This window comes from Echinococcus granulosus, assembly GCF_000524195.1.
Source record: "Echinococcus granulosus chromosome Unknown EG_S00170, whole genome shotgun sequence".
NCBI lineage: Eukaryota > Metazoa > Platyhelminthes > Cestoda > Cyclophyllidea > Taeniidae > Echinococcus > Echinococcus granulosus.
The window spans coordinates 20444-42985 of record NW_020170550.1 but is presented as its reverse complement, the minus strand read 5'-3'; the positions used below and the strand labels follow the sequence as shown (position 1 = coordinate 42985).

At 43.0% G+C, this 22542-nt stretch overlaps 2 protein-coding genes across 2 annotated transcripts; both read left to right on the top strand. All coding sequences in view use genetic code 11, as the record gives it.

Moving 5' to 3' along the window:
- Nucleotides 1–620: 620 nt before the first annotated feature.
- Nucleotides 621–8576, top strand: EGR_09828 (Leucine-rich repeat and coiled-coil domain-containing protein; the record flags this gene model as incomplete). Its single annotated transcript, XM_024499077.1, has 20 exons — nt 621–886; nt 1116–1435; nt 1505–1542; nt 1632–1778; nt 2050–2146; nt 2218–2324; nt 3024–3146; nt 3229–3404; nt 3835–3919; nt 3994–4107; nt 5967–6050; nt 6124–6195; nt 6239–6308; nt 6380–6444; nt 6799–6873; nt 6948–7016; nt 7098–7171; nt 7999–8136; nt 8207–8351; nt 8469–8576. The coding sequence occupies 20 exons, from the start codon at nt 621–623 to the stop codon at nt 8574–8576; spliced, it is 2373 nt and encodes a 790-aa protein (XP_024346497.1).
- Nucleotides 8577–19158: 10582 nt separating this feature from the next.
- EGR_09827 (hypothetical protein) lies at nt 19159–20217 on the top strand (the record flags this gene model as incomplete). The annotated part of the gene is made up of 1 exon (XM_024499076.1): nt 19159–20217. The coding sequence occupies one exon, from the start codon at nt 19159–19161 to the stop codon at nt 20215–20217; it is 1059 nt and encodes a 352-aa protein (XP_024346496.1).
- Between the last annotated feature and the right edge of the window lie 2325 nt (nt 20218–22542).

The window sequence follows — 22542 nt, the reverse complement described above, 5'->3', positions numbered from 1 at the left end:
ATACGCTTTCTTACATCAGATGGAATAAACTTCGGCTAAGCCGAAGTAGTTTTTTTGTATTAACAGGCCATAGTCTCTATTTTGAAGGTTATTTTATGTGAGATATGTCAAAGAAGGAATCCAGGTGCCCCAACTTACTGGGTCAAGTGCCTACAGAGTGCTTTCTCCCTTACTGCTTCTGTGTTGTCCCATATCCCATGTTTAGGTCCAGGCTTGACTATCTAATGTGTCCATCACACACTAAACTCCTTAAAATAAAATGGTTAGGATGTGTACCGAAGAACTCACTGTTTGCTGACGCTATTAAAGATCCCGACACATGCCTAAACCTACAAGTCCTAAAATATAATTACCGCTTCTAAGAGTAACACCAAAAGACTACTCAAAACCAGTATTATGACCTGGTCAGTCATTTTTGGGGTTCCCCGGTGTTCGCCATCAGATTAGTTCCCTCACATTTAAGTACTTTAAATGGAAAATTTTGGAAAATAATATGACTGGGGGATGCGCCCCAGTTTTTAGACTTAAAGAGACGATTTTTAATATGCTATCCCGCATAACCTTGGACTTGTATCCAATCTTTAAGGCGTTATAGCAAATTCGACAAAAGTGTCTACTCAATGTCATCTAAATTTATTTGTTTAATTGACGCTAATATCGAAAACATTTCTGATGTCCCATTTCTTGATCACACAGAAACCGTTAATTTGCACTTCAACAAGATACCTCACATTGGACGTGGCGTTTTCCCAACTTCGTTAATTAATTTGGACTTATCATCGAATTTTTTAACAACTTTTTGTGGAGATGAAAGCCTTCAGAATCTTAGACGATTGAACTTAAGTGCAAATAACATCAAAGCCGTCAGAGACTTTGGGTATTTGAGGTAATATGTTTTTGTACGTCATATTTCAACACTTCTTTTTGCTCTAGTAGGATGTGATCAAAAGTTATGTAGTTATCTTAATGGGTTTCGTTGAACCTTTTTAAATGATTTAGTAATCTTCATGTTGTGCTTTAATTTCTATATCTGCGAAATTACTGTAGGTGTTATTTAAGTATGTGGTTATCTGTTGCCTAAACCTTCTTTAACGGCTTTTTGGACGTATTTTAAGTTCCTTAGTTTACTTGGATTTATCCTACAATCAATTGAAGGATCTGTCCGACTTGCGTGGAATTCATGACCATCCACTGACGTATTTGGACGTTCGTAGCAATAGGCTGGCATCAATTGGCGATCTGATAAGAGATTTATCGGAATTCAAGTGCCTCAAAGATCTCTTAGTGGCTGATGAACCACTGACGGTGGATGGTAATCCCATTTGCAGTTTTAGGGATTTCCGAGCAATCTTATTTAACGGATTGCCTCAGATTCTGAGAGTCGACTCTTTTTCCCGTGAAATCATTATAAAAGCCCCCTCAACCATAGAAGCAGGTACTTTAGTCAATATAAAAGAGGAGAAGAAAATTCCACTTATTTTATTACCTGTACTACCCTTTTTAGGCGGCATGTCTTTGGGTGACATAGACGTACCATGCAAGGTACACCAAGTTCGCAAAGTTGCATTTGCCTTCTTTTAGCGATAATATGCATGATACGAGTTCTCTCTCGGCTTACTGCTTTCTTTTAGGAAAAATCTTCTTGCAACTTTCAACCAGACAGAGAGAATGGATCCCATAAGGTAGAACAACCTTTAACCAAAACGATTCGACACGTAATGATCCAAGTTAGTGTTGACAAACGGGAGAAACGAAAATTGGCACAACAGTTGGCCAAGGTGCTAATGAAAGCATTTTTTTTTCAATTTTTCGAGGTTTTGTAGGGCTTGTGACAGTTAGTGTTGGAATTTTTGCAGCATGCTCTGAGGTTCCGGGTTCATCTTGCTATCAGCCTAGCAAATTTAAAAGTCGTATGAATTTTCTATGCCCTTATTAATCCTGTCTAAAAGGCCGATTCGATCCTAGTTCAGATTAAAAGCTATCACCTTAGAATAAAGGGGTTTATAGAGCTTGCATGCGACTAAGAGTAAGTCACATTTGCCTTTTTAGATAACAGCAGAACTGGACATGGAACGTAGCCTTAGATCCAAATCAGAAACGTTTCAGGAATGTATCATAAATAAGATAAAGGATCTGGGAGAAAGAAGTGCGCTACCGGTTTGATTTACTCGGCTATGTTATATAAATTGGTAATTTCTCCCCTCCTAAATTTTCCAGATAACCAAAACCTTGACCTTACTCTGGACAACCTCAAACTGAAGGAGCAACTTCATTCGGAAACTCAAAACCGGGATCTTCTGGAAAAACGCTTGGGAAAAATCCTGGTGGGTTTTTCAAGAGATGCTCAGAAAGGCTTTTTCCAAATCAACCCACCACTTTTTTACTTCTGGTCTTTTTCTCCTTTTACAAATAAGTTTTAAAAGGTTGAAGCTACGCCCGTCTTTTACGCGGATCTCTTGGGCATTTGTACACCTATCTGAAAAGAGGTAGTGACATAGCAAGATTTGTCAGTACGGTAAAATTATCCTCGGATAGCCAACTCCCTTCACTCGACTTCAGCATGTTTTCACTACCTAGATGGTTTTTTTCCATTTCGATGTACCCAGGTTTCGTAACATATGATGATGTAATCTAGAGAATGTTGACCAGGATTATCACTGACGTTGGCAACATTTATACTGCTGTTTCACTGTAAATTAAACATCCACTGATGGGAATTTTACGCCTTCGTTGAAAAAGGGATTGGTTCATGATCACACTCTGTTGCATACAAAAACACCGTTACTATTGCGACTGCCTCCCTGCTATCTTGAGTGAACTGGTCCGCAACAGCTGCGCTGGCTATGAAGAATGGGAACAGTTGGCGTCTGATACCTATCGCTGCATGTAGTGAGGTGATAGATGCCTAGTATCTGTTTAAACAAGTCCCGGTTTAACTTAAATGGCTTCCTATTTGAGTTAATTTTTCATTACTTGACTTTTTTACAGATCTGAAACTAAATTCCTTTTTTACGTTATCCAAGAAACAAATGCAGGACAACATCCAAAGCCTTGACGAGGTAGTCACCCTAAGAATGGATTGGAATCGTCTCTGTTCAGATGCAATAGCTCACCTGGAGGCCAAAATGGTTGCTGATGAATCCACGGTGGGTTGGCAGATTTTGAAAGGCGGGGGGGGGGGGGGGAGGAGACTTCTTTAGCAGCCCGATGAAAAAGTTTCCTTTTTAGTTGAGGAAGTCCCTATCGAGGGCAGAAAAGCAGAAAGTGGAGAGGCTTCTCCAAGATCGAATCGCACGAGCCTGTGAGGCGGTACGAAGACAGGCCGATGTTGAGTACGTCATCAATTCTTTTGACTTTGAAGAGCAGTGTCAACGTATGACATGTGCTACTCACTTGCCCAACAGGTTTCGTGACCTCCTTCACCAAGTTGATGTCGTAGGTGCAGACAATACATTTCATCATCACTAACATCAAGCCCTAGCAACATTTGTTTTGATAGACTCATCTTCCGTTTTCATGTTAAAGAAATACATAATTCTTTTTCAAGACTGTGGGGTGTTTCTGAACTTGATCTATCTATCTCGGACTGATTCATCTTCGATGTTAACTTTCTCGTCTAGGCTGCTCCTGCGTGGTTAGCTCTGCCACCTTCCCCGCTGGCTAATTCGCGGGCCTGACAATACGCTTCCACAATTTTGGAATTGGGATGATTTTATTTTTTTTTGAAATACTGTAGTAGAAAACTTTGGGTCGCACCCTGTCGCAAGAATGACCTTGTTTGTGGTTTTAGGAAGAACTAATCCATGAACTAGTTTTTTTTCTCCAAATTTACAGACTAGAAGCTGCTCAAAAGAGGTACTCCCGATTGGAGGCCGAATTCAGATTCGCCCTTCACTCCGAAAGCCAACGCTACAGCCAGGTGAGTACTCTGAAGACCTACCTTTCCATCAACGAGAGCCTCTTTCTTGAAGAAAAGGATTATCTTAATTCTAGGTGTCCACACGTGCTATGACTGCGGAGAAGACATTACAAGAACAGAGGAAGAAACTCCACGCAGCAAAGAAAAATTTGAATTTAGCGGCAACCTTAGTCAGTGGTTTGAAAAAGGTAGGGATTTTTCCCATCGATAAATTCATATAAAATTTGAGATTCGGCGTTGGAAATAGACTTAAAGTTTCAAATAAGAAGAACTTGTGTAGCTCCCCTAATCTTCCCTAAAGATGAAAGAAGATGTGGTACTAGGTCAGAATATGTATTGTCGACGTGCAGCAGGTCTTGGGACTACCAACATGGCCCGGAGGCCAGAGCATCAGGGAAATGTACGATGTTGGCGCCCCTAAGTGGTTCGCTGCTAGTATTGAAAGCTAAACAGCCAACCTATTACATTGCCTACCTCCTCTTTTGAGCGTGGTCTCCGGTACTCCCCTCGGCCAAGATACTGGACTGCAGCGTCACTGGTCCCTCTTGGCAAATCCACTACATCTAGAGTTTCGTCTTGTATGGAAAGTGTTTTGAAGGATGAGAGGATGGGTTAACCATCGCATATGTCCATAGCTAGTCGTGGGAACATTGGTTCAAAAACCGAGTACAGTTGACAGCCCCGTAGTGTACTTCTCCAGTTGTTAATAGCTTTCCTGCAGAACTCGGAATTGTAGTAGTTTCCGAAGGCAGACGTCATTTTTAAATATTCCAGTGGTTCACACAGGTCCTCACATTCGCAGTATATGCACTCCATCCGACCTGCTAAGGTTTATCGGGACGGTTGCCCTTTAAGATCGGGTTAGCTTTCCGCTACCACTAGAGTAGCGCTCCAAGACTTCCCTGAAGACTAACGAAGGCATAATATTTGAACAGAATGTGTTCTGTCGACGTACAGTCGGGCTTAGGGCTATTGGTATGGTCGGAGGTCAGGCCACCCGGTGGTAGTACAATGACGGAGTCCCTCAGTGGCTCTCTACCAAGACCGAGAGTTAAAAAAACTGTGTTTTACGCTTTGACGCCAATTGAGACAGAGTATGAAACTGGACAGTGTCTCTGGAAAACCGACGGTTTCCCTTGGTCAATTACATCACTTCAAGTCTGGGCACTCTCTCTAACACCTAGATGTAGATAGTTGATTTGCCCCTGTGGCCTCAAAAGCGATGACAAAGTAATTAGTAAATCTCGGGAAGCAGAAACCGCACTTTTATTCGACACAATCTGCTTGTCGCACTTACTTACCCATCTTAAGAGTCCAGCTAGCGTCTGGAGAACAGCTTTGGTATTGAATGATTTGTCAGGACAACTGAGCCGCCCTAGGATAGTCGAATTGGCTTTGCTATCGGCATCCACCGCGCAATACCCTCTTAAAATTGCTAATCTCTGTCCGTGAGGGGGCTGTTTCATTTCTTGTACAGTTTCCTCACGTGAAAAGCATGTCAATTGGGTGCCCAAGACCAAGTGCCACACATGGGTAACCGCTGCGCCGTGGGCTCCGATCATCATTGATGCTTGGACACTTGAGCTTTTTGTCACCGTACCATACTTAAGGTCTTTACCAGGTACCAAAGACCCCTACAGACTCGAGTTTTACATCATTGTTGCCAAAAAGCTTGGTTCATGAGCACAGGATGGTGTTTAAACACATGCAATCACTGGTGCTGTTGTCTGACTCCCTGCTTTCCTGCAGGTCAAGATCATGAACAAACCGACTTTAAGTCTGCTGATAATTACTATACAGTTAGGGCGAGCCAAGTATCATAAAAACGCAGTCGGGTGAGCATACGTCGTACCCCTAGACGCCCTTATTGAAATCCTTGTTTCCTGTCCACTCAAACTGGGATTTCGACGCAATTCAAGCTCACGCATATAAACATCAGTTTATAATATAAATTAATGAAAATTTGCCCTAAAGAAATAAATGTTTTTCTTAATTTCATGTGAATTGGCTCCTTTACTTATTTTTCAATTTGTATTTTCACGGTTAGACTGTAGCAGAGCAATGGAAGGAGTTGCAGGGCTCTGATCGAAGCCTTTCCAATGCTAGGGACCTTCTTGGCGAAATGAACAAGGTTTGAGTGGATTTTACCTAATTTTGACAACTTAAATAGACATTACTTGGGGAGTTTTTACCTTTTCTTGTAGACAATCAAGGAACTGACAGTGCAACTCTCCTTGGAGAAAAACGAAAAATCGAAAATTTTGGAGGAGCATAAGGTAAAAAAGATTTTTCAAAGCGGAAAATTGCCATTTTTTAAAGGTATGTTGTGATCAAAATGATGCCCTCGCACGACTGGAGGAGGAGAGTAAAAAACTCGAAAAATTACAAGGTTTATAACCTCAACGTTACAGTTTTTACTTAAATTCATTCAGTAGTATTAAGTTCCTCTTTATAATATAGAGAAAATGTCAATTAACAACTCAGCCTTGAGCAATGAAGTCAGTGAACTTACATCCAAGTTGAAGGTTAGTTGCTGTCCACTTGTGACTTAGCTCTGGTAGTTATGGATTTGTTTGTCTGTCTATTTGCCATTCATCCTTTAGGCTGTCCGTCATGTATCCCTCCACCCTGTATTAGTCTCGTATCCTTCCATCCATCCTGTAACCATCCATCCATCCTGTGTCCATCCGTCCATCCATCCTGTATCCATCCTGTGTTCATCTGTCCATCCACCCATCCTGTATCCATTCGTCCATTTATCCTGTATCCATCCATTCATCCATCCATCCTGTGTCCATCCACCCATCCTGCATCCATCCATCCATCCATCATCCCTCTAACTACTCAACAATCTACCTTTATATCTGTTAACCCTTTAGTCAGCAGAAGAAAGTGTGCGAATAAAGACAATACAACTTGACGATCAATTAGACACGATAAAACAATTAAAGACTGTAAGTGTCTTCCACGTTGTTTTCTGGAGTTGTATTGTGTAATGGTATGATTGAGTGTTTTTCGTATGTTTCAGGATCTTAGCGCTGAACGCGACAAAAGTAAGGAACTGGCGAAATTTAAAGAAGAAAATAAGCAACTACAGGTAGTCGTTTTGATTGACAGAATTTCTATTGCAAATTTCTAAGATACTGTCAAGCTTATTTTCTCTTTCACCTTTTTAAAGTCTGCGATTGACCGTTTGACTGGTCGAAAAGATGAAATGAAGAGTCTCATTCTTGAGTTGCAAAACGAGAATGAGTAAGTCTCCATCCAAGCATATTCATTAATGGTCTCGAGCCTTTATTGTCAAATTTTTTTGGCCGTCCGCCTGTGGAACATTGCATCCGCCATCGTTGCTGGGGCTACACCCCCGGCGCTCCTTGTGATCACTTTCTTGATTTGGGTGTCGCACATTTTAATCATGTATGGGAGAGGAACGAAGAGACTCGCAAACACCACCACCTCTGCTAGGCGAGCTTTGGCTCATGAAATGGTAAGCCTCCGCAAGGCAACATGTGGAGCTAGCTAGCAAAGTATACCTCTTAACTTGATGACCTACGACCCGGAGCCGACGAGACTGGTGACTAGGCCACCTCTCTACGACGTCTGGACTTTATATTTGGTTGAAAAATTTAGGCTTTTCCACTTTAATAGGGTTTATTTGAGTCCCTCATTCTTTATAAAAGCTTTATAAGGTCTGTGGGGTCTGGTTATAGCAACTGTCGATACACCGAAGGCTCGATAAATTACCATCCGAGGGGACGCCAACGTCTTTTCATTGCACCCTATAAGCGAGTCCTGGAAAGGAAATTTTGCCTCCCCAGGGATGATTTTCTGAAACTGTTCAAGGCATGAAATGGTGATGTTTGTCTTTGATGAGACTTGCGTCCAAAATCTCCCAAAGTCATCCCTCACATTGAACTGTGGAAGTAGTCGGAATTACCCAATGGAGGTAGTCACTTGATGTGCTCAGACATCCAACTACCCCTCATTCTTCTTCTTCCCTTCCCCACACCTTCACCGTTCCCATCTTAAGTGAATGTTGTAGTTCGCCTCCAAGTTTGCTAACTCGAGAACCTTTCCAGTTCCCTCAAAGGCGAAATACTGGCTTATCAAGATGAGATTAACTACATAAAAGAAAAACTTTGCCGTAAGGAGAGTGACTGGTCGGAGCGCTGTGCTCAGGCTGAAAAGGAACGGGACGAAGCATTGGCCAGATTGAGGTTGCTTGATCTATCTCTTGAAAAGCAAATCCTTTCCTTCCTGTAACAAACACCTATTTTACCTATTTAGAGAATTGTCGGAGGAGATGAAAGAGCTGGCAAGAAACTGCAAAAGTCGGCTCGAAAGCGCGGAGACCGCTTTGAGTGAGCAAGCGAAAGAGGCGAACCAAAGGCTGCTTGAGACGCAGGAGGCAGCCAATCAGCGCATTTATCAGGTCAGTGACCTGAAGGGAAGGTAGTAAATAAGGCCTCCCGTCTCCCATTGGTTGATTTTACCGGGGTGGAGCAAGGTGAAGTCTCGTTTCTAATTTGTCGTTTTTTTTTCACCTCAGCTGGAAGAGGAGATGCGCCAGATTCTGCTAGAGTCAATGAATATGCGTGGAAGAGTCGAGACAACACTGAAACATTTGGTTGGAGAACTGGGCTATCAATGTTATTAGACTTATAATGTACTGTGTAAAAAAGAAAAAAGTTTGGAAGTTTTTGTGACTTTTGATCTACTGAACTTCATAGGTAGTATTTCCCCTTGAATTTTCCCGCATGTTTAATAAAATCTCAGGCAAGATATCACACTTCTTAATTAACCTTGACTGTTGGTTATCCAAACAGTGTGAAAATTAAAAGTAATCACAAAACTGGAGGTTTTAATGCCTGAAAGAAACTGTACCTACGAGATTCCAGAAGTACCATTCACTTACCTTTATTGTAGCCGGTGACTTGAATTCGTGCATTGAAATGTCCTAACCTCCAAACGAACTGGCGTAACAGGAAGCATTCAGGCCGAATGTCAACTTTTGCCAGGCATGGACCCTGTTCAACTCCCAACCAAGCGGTAGACTGTGGAAATAGGGACGGACCTTCAATGTCAACAACCCATCCAGAAGGCGGTACCTGTGTTCGCGATCGCTGACTGAAGGGCACTCCGTCATGGGGATGGTTGGCTCCATTTTCTCGCATCTCTATCCTTTTTATCCACTTTCACCTTCTTGTGGATTGTCACACCATTCAAGTGTGTCCACGGAATAATGATCAATCAAGTAGATGTCGGCTAGAACGCTGCCTGTGAAGTGTTTCAGGAGTTTTGGAAAAAGAAAATCGGTGGATTGTGTTGATTTCGATTGATTAAGAAATAACCAAGGCCTTCACTGCCTCGTCTCTGATATCAGCTTCCTTGTCTCAACCACTACTGTATGATGGTTTCTGTCACTACCTGCTACGCTCTCCTCAAGGTCTCTCTTCCCCCACTATCCAGACAAACTCGAATTGCATCAGATTCGAGGGACGATTTATGTGACAGGTGGAAATACGAGTACCTCTCCGAGAGACTGCTGCGTGTCCATACTTTGCAATGTATTTAAGCAGTCGCGCACTTTTTTGACAAGTTGCTGTCAAGCTGAGCGATCATTTTTTGATCATTTGGTAGATGAAGCCAAGGCCCTGAAGGCTAGTAAACACCATAAATTACAAAAAACTGGAAAAATTTCCACCGTTTTAACCTCTCCTTGCATTTTTTAAGGCTGAGAACTTCGATTTTGCTCCTTTCTCCTCAAAAAGTAGGTCAATCAAATATACTTTTCAAAGCACTGTTTTTTACACATTCTATTTAAAATGGACTTGGGTCTATAAATACCCCTCCGGCTCTCATATTGCTCTCTCCCCCCTTCAGGGCTGGGTATTAAAACTGACCTACAATGGAGTTGGCTGTCCGTGAAGTAATATCAGAGCCCAATTGGTTAGACTCATCCCCCAAGACAGATTGGAGACAATTCGTCCTCCTAACTTTTTAATGCATCTCATGAGATATTAATGGGTGTACTCTTTGTTGTAAATCCTCTTTCTCTACAGAAAAAAACAAGTAGACTGGATGGAGGAGGGTAAGGGTATTCGAGTGCCTACCCTCATGCTTTTCCACTAGTTGCCTAGGCACTCGACAAACTATTTTACCCTAATCAGGAAACGGAGTTGGCTTCGCCGTTAATTCCACCTAATTGTCATTCTAGTGGAGATGTCTGCAGCCCCAACAACTGTGGTCCTTCTTTTGAAAACGCCAGAAACACTTTACGGGCAGCACTGTTGTTGGGTCCACCTTGATTGGTCATTAATGCGTGGACACATTTGAAGAGTATGATGATCTGCAAGAAGGTGAAGACGAATGAAAAGGATGGAGATGTCTGAGGATTGTTCCGACCATTCCTCATGACTTCGATGACCATCGCCATGATGAAGTACTCTTCAGTCAGCGGACGCTGTTTACGTTCATAAGTAGTAGTTTACAACCCATTTATGGGTGTGGAGAGCATGCAGACCTTTCAGGCAGCCCCTAGATGGCTCAACAGGGGGGGACTACAAGAGAACGATATTTGTCCTTCCAAGTTGACAATAGCTGTATTTTCATCTGCTAAATATCAAACTCAAACGTTAGAACAAAGGCCTCTGCTATAGATGGCTGAGGTTGTGGAGACCCCCAACGGAGGGTTTTGATGAGCCACATCCTCTTCCAATACTTGTTCTAATCTTGCACTCTTCAAGAAGGTAGGTAGCAATTATAAAACGACAGTGGAGTGAAACAATTTAAGACGGTCACTATGAGGATGTCTGCTGATATGGAGAATGGGGAATTAAATTAAGGCAGATGGCTAGGCGGCTGCTTTTTATTAAACAGGGCTCCTTTTAGGCATACTTCCCTCAGAACAGCCTTCGTCCGCACCAGATGAGCGGTCTGCCAACGTGGAATTCACCAGGGGGAAGTAGCTGCAGTCTCTTTTTAATTGCCTCGATGGATTTTTTACGTTAGAATCGCAGATCCCCTCACTTAGGCGGATAACATGGTGACATCCGATGCAGGAAAGCGAATCTGATAGGGAGCATCGTCAAAGGAACCGAAAAAGTGATGTCCTGCATTACGTTTTAAGCTCAAATGAATTTGTTCTTCAATCCTGATGGGTTTTTGTCGCCATCTTGGTGGCATTATTTCTGTTAATAGTGCATGATCACTTCGCCGCAGTCCCAAAAAGTCCTCTCCAAAGTTATACAGCCTTATATCATCAAAAGGGAAGGTGTACGTAAACTTTCCAAGAATTAGGTCACAAACTCTGGCCAGCGGTGCGCCTTTTCCTTCCAGGATGATAGATCTTTCCCCAAAGTAAAACAGACAGTCGGTGAGACAGAGTCGGTCGGATGACACTTGGCTGTTTGTAACGGAAAAACAAGTATGCGGACCTTACAACCGAGGACTCTTTAGACGCAAAAAAAACCGAGATAAATCGGACTTGGTGGTAGCCCAATGATTATCCAATGTCCTCAGATGGCATTTAAGAACTCTACGTACTCGTACCATGGAAGGTTCTTTTGACATCACTGAATTATAATGTTGACGGTGGCTAATTTTCGCGGTTAACACTGGGAAAGTACCTTTAGTGGATGCAGATTTACCACTACTGTTGAACCATCCTAGGACAGTCAGCCTGCTCCATTTCGTCATCAAAGCTGAAACAATACACCCAGGTCTTGTTGCCTTTAGCCACGCGATTGAGAACCCCTTGCCTCGTCAAAGCACTTCTTGCTTCAACTTCTTCCACCAGCTTTCAGCTCTTCGTGTTGGGCAAAGCTGTGGGATGCCTTGATGTTTGGCGGGTGACAAAGTAAATTATTCGCGAAGGCCACTGAAAGTCCCGTTTCTCGTGGGATTCCACTGAAGGCTAAGTGGGAATCAGGAGTTCGAGATCAGGATCGAAAGCTCCATGGAAACGACAAAAGAGATGGTGTTCGGGAATGCTGGAAAACACTACATTCGGGATTATCAGCAACGTGCAGACACCCACTTTCACTTTGTCCATAGATGAAAAGTAGCTACGAAACCCATAAGGGAGATGTACCAAGGTTAGCCAATGTGCCATTGCTTGCTTTTTACAACCGGAGATGGCACTTCGTCTTCAGCCAATGAGAATGAAGTCCAGATAATAATTGGATTGATGTGGCAAGCACAGAGCGCTGGATGCGAAATTTGAGCCTGACTTACTGAAATCGAAGAACGGCAGTTTCTGTAGGCTTTACGGAGAAGATGGTTGGAGGATCAAGACATAAAAGGCATGCCACCATGATGGTAGCAAGTGTTATGTGTGCCTGTCACGAATCGGCGCAATTTAGACACCGTTAAACATGACACTAGACAGGGAGACAGACAACGGTGTACGTTAGACACTGCGTGATCATAAACAGGCTCATGCCGACTAAGGTGTACATATCAAAGTCTTCCGGCGCAATGCAGCCGAGGCGGGGTAGGGCATTGACACAATTCAAAGGAGGCAGGTTGTATATCTGTGCGTCAATGGAAACCCTAACTGTAGTGCTTCTCAGGGTTCCGAGTGTATATTTTGAGCAGTCAGACCTGTGAACTTTTGGCCGACTAGTAGAATATCAGATGCTGGTCCCCAACCCTTTAATCACGTCAAGTTGTATCAGTGGGGAACACAGGATGATTAAGCCATGGTGACAGAAACTTCAAAATCACAGCTTTCTAGTTAGTAGGTAGGACCTAATTTTTGGAATCTACGTGCATCAGGAGACAATGTGGCAAGTGGAGTTTCAGTTTATACTCCTTAAAATGCGTTATTTTCAGCAGCCCACCCACAAGTCCCGGCTTGACCTGAACACTGTTGATTAAATTAAGTCCGTTTATCCCAGCACTTGATTCACCGCCTCAAATTAATTTATCCGTAGGAGTTCAAAGCAGTCAATTTAGGGTGCGGTTCGCAAATCCTTTTTTAAAGACAAAGTCTATCAAAGGGAGGTTTTGTTGTTTACAGCACCGTCTGCCTCTGCGTCGTAGCCTACGCATTATCAACTCTTGGATTAGTGCCAAGTTATGGAAAACAAAACCCAATTTATAAGTGAAAAAGGGGATTTGAGGGTCTCTTTTTACTTTAATCATGTGAGTGTTTCAAGCAGACAAATTCCACCCAAGCGAGGCTTATTAGGTAAACACTGACCATCCCAGTATGTGCCTAGTTCTCTCATCAACGGGGCAGTGGATTCTTTTCTGAGATCCTAACAGCGAGCGCGCTGATAAGCAATACATCATGACTTAAGGCGAGTTGAATTAGAGGCTAAAGAGACCCGACTGTGGACACTCTTGAGGTCGCAATGCGGCTGTCACCATTACCGACAAGTCGGGGAAAGTCGGAAGTGTGGTGTGTGCGTCGGTGAATACCTGCTGAATGCCGGAGACACGCGGCGTTCCCCTTCTCGTGTGTTAATAGTACTTTGGTTGGCTTTGGCCTCATGGGGATTACTGACACTTTTAAAGTCCACCTGTACGCGATGTTGGTCAATCGGGGGGAGATGGTGAGTTCCGCAGCTTTCCAGAATGTTCCATCTACCCTTCTAAGTGTCACATTTTATGGTGGGTAATGATTTGAGAAGGAAGGCTTATACCACCGCGCAGAAAGGTACAGGAATTATTTTCTGGTAATGAGATGTCGCATCAGTGGGTGCGGAAATGGCCTAGGCTATCAAACTTTTCATGGGAAAGGGCTGGGGCGAATGCAGTAGCAATGCATGCAAATGCATCGTAATGAGGTGGATTTATGAGTTTTGTGGAACCAGAACAACCCACTTTTCCTCGTACGCACACACACACGCACTCACAGACTAAAGCGATGAAAATTTCTGCCTAAAAAGGGACACCCACATTGCGGAGTGATTTATGCGCCTAAAATGGATGTCTTGTGACTTGAAAACAGCCTCTCAGTGGGTGTAATTCGGCAGTCTCTCGACAAACCACTTTCCAGTACAACAGCTACATTAGTAAATAGGTTTGGGGAGGGAAGACATTTACCAGGTTGTCACCTCTCTACATTATGCCGGATAGCTTTCGGCATTTGTGTAGCATTTAAGCTGAAGTGTCAAAAAGATCTTTTATCCACTTTGAACGACTGATTGATTGACCTCTGCTTACTCAGGTCAAATTCGTCTCATCATCATCGGCTAAATCCCCATCTTCACTTTTCAGAAACTGGTACCGTGAGAATATGACCTCAAAGTTTCATTGTTCCAAGTGGGAGGAGGTGGGAGGCTTATGCGAGTTGCCCCATTGGGCCACTTCAGACACCCTTGATCAAGAGGTCATGTCACAGTGTACCGACTGCGCGTGTGCACGCAATAGTATGTGGTGATGGTCAAAGTCCCTTTTGAAAGGAGACAAAAAACCAGAGCCCGTGGATGTCACCGTTAAGAATGTAGGCGGTTCAACGGAATCTGTGGGCTAAGGACTACCTCAACCTAGAGGATCATTCCTCTGAACACGTAACCAGCTCATGGAACGCCTGATCAGTATTTGAAACGTATCTCGGATGAATGGAAACGGCGTAGACAATTATTCACAACTACGGAAAGCTACGATTTCGAAATGGTGGACGCTCTTGACCGGCGCGGAATGCTTGACTGCTGCCTTAATTAATAGAAGGTGGGTCAGTACCTGCTTTGATATTCTTGTAAAACATCTCGGAGGGTGGACTGTCCAATCTGGGCATATTCTAAAGCCGAAACTGCTTTGTAGGCGTTGAGTAAACGCGGAGAAGGTGTGGATATAAGCAGCAGGCAATATTTTCTAAGGAATCACACAAATGAACGTGGCAAGACGGTGTCTAGGTGACAAAGAAAAGCGCCCAATTTCCTGTTGGGCTAACTGCCGTTTTCTCTAGTGACTGGGTGCGAATTATCGCTTCAGACTCTGGCAAAAGTACGAATTTGGCTGAGGACTTCTTAATTACTCTAAGAGGTCTATTCAGAGCAAATATTTTAAGATGTCACTTTTGTAGATTGCTTTTATTGCGACTTACTTTTGCTGCCAAATACAAAGTGCGTTCAAGTCAAACCGGCACTGCTGAGCCTGCGTGGATAAAAAATGGAAAGAACGAATTGCACAGAGTAGGTCTTGCTCCTACCTCTTATCACTTAGTTCTCTTCCATATATATGCACCCATTCCTCAACGGTTTAGTCGTGGAACGACCAATCAGTCCGGCTAAATTGTCTGAGGGTAGACAGTCCGCTTCACTTCGCCCAAGGTGCGAAAACTCCCTTAAATTCATAACTGGCTGTATTTTGCTAACTTCAGTCGCAGAAAGATTTACCAGCTATACAGCTTTGTAATTCGACAGGTCAGGTGTTGATTAGGCATGCAGGATGCGGTATACGCGTCGGTCGAATCGACTGTTCGCTGTGGTGGGTGGCAGTGAGAACTCTAGGAACCACAACAGGCAGGACTTGTAAGTGGCTAGCCGTCCCATCAGCGTGGATTAAGTGCCTCAGTTAAGAAGGGTCTTCGCTACTTAACACCATTCCACGCAAGGGCTCGCCACCACCGCTCCCCTCCATCTTTGTAAACGGTGTCTTGACCGGCTCATAGCATGAGCCCTAAGCCATTGCAAACGAGCATAAGTGACATCTACCACGATTGCTGATTTCTATAAAAAATTGTACTTTACAATATGTTTTCTTTGAAAGAAGTTGACATTATTTTTACTAAGCCATCGCATAAGCCACTCAAAGCCTCTTCGTTCGGTCCCGTTTTTAGACCGCAGTAAGCCCTTGTTATTGGCGGCGTTGTAGGTTTATTACCTTCTCTACAAATTCCAAAATTTGGTAGTCCATTAGGGATTTTGTTTCATTGCTGGCTTATGTGGCCTAAATACAAAAAACATCGGAGGCTTGCTAAAAAATGCTAACATATCTCCTGATGAGGGGTTCAAAAATCCTTTATTGTTGCCAATTTGAGTTGTGTGTTCGGCTTTTTCTTTAACTTAAACAGGTTTTGGTCCCCACTTTTGTGTACGACACTTCTCAAAGGGCTTTAGTATCTCATCGGTGGCAGCTATAACCAGGCATATTCTGTCGTTGGTGAACATCATCTTGCAAACCATAATTTTTGAAATCTAGCTTAGAAAACCGTCCATTTTTAGCCTCGGTTGAAGCATTTGTTTGCCTCTTTGCCAAAGAAGGATGTGACAGGTGAGGCAGTAACATGTTTGTTCCCATTTCCTTCCTGAAGCTATTAACGTGAGTGACAGTGGAACAATTCGTTGACCAACTCTACGTTAGCTGGGAGGCTAAGGTCACGGACGAGTCTCGGTATCTGGGTGCATCATGTCATTTTATTGACAAATGGCAGGCAATAGGGTTGAAAGACAGTCAACCTGGCGTCCCTCGGTATTTTTTTCCTTAGGTTAAGAAGCGCATCGTGCAGTTCACATTGTTTACTGACTGAGGGACTGACGGACTTGTGATGCGAAGTGTCTTTTGTGGGTTTCCATTGCAATGTTCATTGAACGACCAAATATGCCATTGGTTTTTTCAAACGACACGTTACTCCACCTTGCATTTCTGAGGCATTCATGCCTCTACTTTTTTCCCTTTCTTACAAGTAATACGAGAAAAGTCAGGATGAGAGGAGACATCACAGGTCCCCATACCTCAAGCTGTCATGCAATCAGGTGACAGAAAGAGTGACATGTGACGTGCATCTATTTTTGGTATTATTCACTCTTCCCAAGTAGAACAAAATGTTGGAATTGTTGTGAAGTCAAAGCGCGATAGCAACAGAGGCAGTACAAGCCGAGTTTGTTCATTCGTCACTAAAGCCAAGGCCTTTGGTTGGAGGGAGTCCACAGCACTCTAGTGTCTCCTTCGGTGGATAATAGATTGCAAAGCTTCAGTTTATGGATTTTCGAACCCCACCCAAAATTCCTGTGAAGTTAATTTAAAAACTAGATTTCTTCATGAAACCCGAGTTTACCTTCACTCCTACACCAGCAGTCCCATCGTCACGCATTGCCCACTCAAGTGCAACGAGTGGATATGTCTAGACAGACTTGCATAACCATATAATTAATTGATAAAATCTTCCCCCTATAAAAGGTTTAATTTCGTCTTCCACAGGCTGCTTCACCTTAATATGTGTGCATTCGGTAGTCGCTGCCAAACCTCAACCGATTGTACTTCGCTTTCGGCGTCCGATACATGGCAAAAGTGAATTACCACAGTGCCTGGTAGAGTCTGTTCGAAGATGTGAGTGGATGGACTGATTCAACTCACCGGGGACGGTACGAGTGGTTATGAAGTCGTACTAATAAATTACATAACGCTACTTATAAAACTTTATAAGTAGCATGACATAGTAGACACTCTTGGGTTTAGTTAAGCCTGGCTTGGAATACGATGTTAAAGGTACACTAGTCGAGGAAAAGGAGTTGATAAGGCAAATATTTTGATGTTTACCATGCGATACTAAATTGCAACGTGACTGACATTTCGGTCATGACCTGCATAGCCAAGTAACCAAACGCGCAGTTCTAGCCACTTCCCTATCTCCCTCACTTCCACTTCCCAACTGTCACATTTATCAGCCGCCGTAAAAATGACAATTATTACATGAAGAAATAGGAATAGGAGAGCATGGCGAGTGGGAATTAGAAAGAGGATGAAAACAAGGCAGTATGTCTCTCGTCTCCTCCCGTCCCTAAGGCGCATTTCGTTATGGTGTAGGTGGTTGCGCTGTCTTGTGTTACCGACTCAAACACGCAAAGCGAGTGCAGCTTTCTAAAGGTGGTAGGTTGTTTAGTGTATTGTTTGCGGGTAACGAGTGATGCATTCAGTCACCTAACAAACTTTGCAATACGAACTGGTGGAGGTCGTTTCTCATCAAAAGTATATTCTTTGCAAACAATCCGTAATACGTAGCGTATTTCTATAACCTTATTAATTATGAATTGCCTGTCGTTGAAGGTTGCTATCTAGCAGCCCTCAATGTGTGGCGATGAACGGTGTCATCGTGACCGGTCGATTCGGAAATGTGTTACTCAACATCGAAATTCCGAAAGTAATGCGCCTATCTTTGAGTGATTACCTAACGATTGCAACTTTCCTTAACCGCACACCTCACCTCCTTGCAATACTATGCAACGCATCCTTCGTGAAATGAGTCAGAATGCCATCGCGGGGCAGATCTTCTCAAATCACATTGGTTTCAACGAAGCCTGGTACGCTCAAGGGTTTTAAATGGCAGTGGAAGAGAGGGGCGGCTGCAAAGTGGTGTGAAATTTACCCGGTAAACAGGTGCACTTCCTTCCCTTCTCATGTCTGCAAGCAGTTGTAGACTTTTTATAACTCCCTAGATAGTGAAACGGCTCAGTGATCACCTGGCAGTCCACCTGAAAGTAGGCCATCGTAGAAAAGGTGTACCGAACGTATTGCAACACCGATCTCGAAGTTGAAAAAGTTCAGTAAATCCCAACCGACCTGTGTAAATTGACACTTCAAAGAGGTCCACTGAATCTTCTTCAGAGTGCTTCTTGCTTAGAGAATTCTCCGCCTGAAGTCGGTCATAATTCGATACCTCGCATCCAGTGATAAAACCGGGTACTGTGGGCCCATAGTAGTGAAACGCAGTGAATTTGGAATCCAAATTACTAGTCAACAGTCGAATAAAATGCCAACCCTCTCGCTTGTCCTGATTACGGGAAGTTAAATTGCCCTGTTTTCAAGTTATCTCAAGCCCACAAACAAATTATCACTTCACCTGTCATTAATCTTATTTACCAGAAACCCTTAATTTACCAAAAACAATCCCTTATTCCAAGCACAGCCCATTTATCTGCTTCCTACAGAATTCCGAATTAGTTGGCTGGTAGATTAAGGTTCTCTAGAGCAGGCTACAATGATAGGATCTTGAATATCCCCATTTACTTGCCATTCACCAGCTTCAAATTAACATCTTGTAGACTTGCGATTTAAAAGTAACAATAAATTTTTGGTACTAAAACACACCAGAACATGTCATACCCCAAAGTGGGGTGGTTACTCACTCCCAATTCACTGTGAAACAATGAAACGCAGAGTCAAATGTGGGAGCCGTCATTGTAGGGATAAAGTGGATCCCTCTACTGGGAACAATTCATTTCGATATCCTTAATTTACGATCCCCTCATGAAAACGCATCAACTGGGAGTGCCTTGAGCAATCAGCCAATGAGCACAATGCGAGTCTGTGATTGGTCGATTGAAGAAGAAATTATCCTCACACGCTCCTTTCCCTATGGTGTGGTGGTCGACATTTGCGCAAACTTCTGCATCGAGAGGAGTTTTCATTGCTTTGCGTGGCGTGTAATGGTGGAGGAGTACGAGGACGACTTTGATCGATTCTGTCGTATTGGAATGGGGACGGGTAGTGAGTACTCACCCGTTCGGCCCACTCATCGAGACTTTCTTGCCGCCCCCACCGAAATCAACCGAAACCGTGCTGGCAGCCTTCGAGAGACACGATACAGACAGCATCACCGCAATGATCATCCTGCAATGCGGGGGAGATTTGAAAGAACTACCACTACTGATGATTTCGGTATGCAGGGTGACTCCGTGTACAATCTACGGCGATATTCACTTGCACCCAGTTTTCAGAACCTGCGTACTCGCGGATCCCTCCATTATCCCAGTGAAGACATCTCAGATGATCGCTCCAACTCCGCTCGTCCCTTTACACCGACAAGACAGACCTCTCCTCTACCACGAAACGGCAGTTCCGGAGGGGTTTGTCCCCCTCCGATTAACGTCTACCATGAGGTTGACTCTCCCGGTCACCATAGCACCAACGTGGTCCGAGTGCGTTCCTTTAGACGCACGAAGACGGGAGTTATAGATGAGACGGAAAAGAAACGGCGACTTTCACAGGAATTTTCATTACCAGCTCGAAAGACGAGCAAGACGAGAAGTCTGAAGGCTCCTTCTGGCGAGTTAAGACTCTCTGATCGGTGTGAGACAGCAAGGTCGATTCGGAGACGATCCTTTACGGACAACTCCTGGAAAGGCAACAACATCAACAACAGTGCTACAAATGTCAACAATAGCAATGTTGCCTCTGAAGCCTCAGAAGTTGAAAATGGACCACTGGGACAGGTGGCCGAACCCTACAAGGTGCAGGTGCTTGGCGCTGACCAAGTGGGCAAAACCACAATGTGCACTCAGTTTCTCACCTCGGAATCGTTGGAAGCAGGATATGACACCGGTAAGTCAATCTTTGTCTGTATCTAGGGAATTAGGCCAGATTGATTCAATCAATGGTGTAATTTCTTAAAAGACTCGGGGGTAAATCTTAGTGCTCTATAAACAGATAATTGGTACACTTTTGGTCTAACTACCTATAACTAGATGTAGGTACTATCAGTTCAAGTTCAGCTTAGTTTTTTAATTTGTATTCGTGGTCATTTAAAGTGTTTGCTCCCAGACTTGACCAGAGAACGGAAACGGCACTGAAATTGTGATTATCCTCCACAGACCGAGAAGTCATTCCTAAGCGAATTACGATTTGATGCAACCAGTTTTTATGAACAGACAAAGGACCCACGTCCCACATATGTGACACTGGCAGATAATGTGGTAATTTGAAAGGAAAATTCGTTCATTCCTGCAACAGATCAGGGCCTTACGATTACAGTAAATGGGTAAAAAGGCAGATAAATAATAAGGTGTTACTGTTTGAGGAGCATAAAAACAAACATCTGGTGTTGTTGATGTTGTTGTTGCTGTTCCCAAAGCAGGTGATTTGATTCAAAAAGGAGCAATATGGGTTTTTCGCCAGTTAACAACCTATCTCCCATCTGCTTATGACAATTGGGGTTTAGCTGTGTATAAAACAAGTTAAAAAACCGCCTCAACCCGGTTCCTTTTCATTAACTACGAGACAGAACGCTTACGCCATCTTTGAGTGGGTTTGTTATTCGCCTTGTTAACCATCGCAAAAGCTTCCTTTTGTACATTTAAATTACACCTGACTAAACATTCACGGCAAACAACTGCATTGAGAGCAAAGTGGATTAATCCGCACACGTATTTACCATTGCCAAGTCCAAAGCAAGCTCTACAATAGCCAATTTTTTTTCAGACTTCCCATTTAACAGCCACAAATGTGTGAAGTGACGTCATTTCCGGTTAGGTGATTTGCTCCGACAATCATGTATTTCCGTCTATTCGAAATATTTATCTCTCCCATTTATTTTGGTTCAATGAATTTGCGCAGTTCACACGACACCACATAATGAACTTAAGAGGCTTCAATTTATCTCAGGCTCTCAAGAACAATACACTTTGACAGATAGATTTATTGTTTACACTTGTGTGTTTATGTAAGTTACCTAGTAAAAGGCATTGGTTTTGCATGAAACAATATTTGTAAACCAGGAGGTTGAAATTTTTACATCACTGAAAAGTTTTATTTGTTCAAAATTGTCCTCATTTTCTCCGCTATTATTAAGCATGAGTGTTCTCTACACTTTGTTTAAGCACATAGAAAGTACTTTCTCCTTAATTACATCATCACCTTGAACAACACGTACTTATAAGAATTCAAGAATTGAAGGAGTTTAATGCATAAAAGCTAACTCACCTTAAAATGTTGTGGAACCAAACAAATAACTTTTTCAGTTTTCGGGAATATTTTTGTACACCTTTTATGTGGTTTGTAAAATCATACATATACCACAGAGTAAGTTGAATTTAGGCAAAATATGCCCACTCTCTAGTTGGTCTTTAACCGTTTTTGTAATAAGAACTAAGTGCCTGTAATATAAAACACTTACCCTAATTCCGTTAATTTGGCCTACATGATTTCACTTAACTTAAAAGAAGGCAGTTTAGGGAGTTGGAACTTTCAAACTGGCCTGAAGCCTTTGTGCGCTTTACTTAAACATTCAATTTCTGTCCGTCGGATTGGAAGTTGGAGATTTTATGGCCTGCGGCTTTTTGCGTTGCACACACCATAGCATAAAGCAGAATTTGTCTAAACGGCTGGGAAACAGACAGGGGATGGGCACGGAGGTGGTCAGGGCTAGGCTTAATAGCTATGGCAACGAAATTTGGAGCTGGCTTTTGTCGCGTTTGAAGAAGATTTTAGGCTGCAGCGGTCATTTTTTAGTTATCTCACAAAAAGCCTGTTTAACAATCAAGGCCTCTGCTTTTTTAAAAAAAGGAAAGACAAAAGTTTATTCCTGGATCACTGAATTGACACTGATTTCAGAGGCAGGAGTAACCCGTACTTATTTTATCGGTATAAACCATATCCCATCCCTTTCGTTCACGGAAATGCATTGCTGCGCACGGTTTCTATGAAAGTAAGGGGACTTTCTAATTAGCTCTGGCGGCACCATCCTTTCAGACCAGGTTACTACCCCAAAAAATTCATTTATTTACCAAGTAATTCTTTAAAATACTGCAGTGGTCGGCTGTCAACCGAGGTACATCACATCTTGCAATTATCTTATGGTTTTCACCTTACTCAAATATTGGAATGTTCATAAAGTAGGTCTTTTCACTGACGCCTCCCCTATGCAGACATCTGTGTATGCATGACTTAGGACTGCA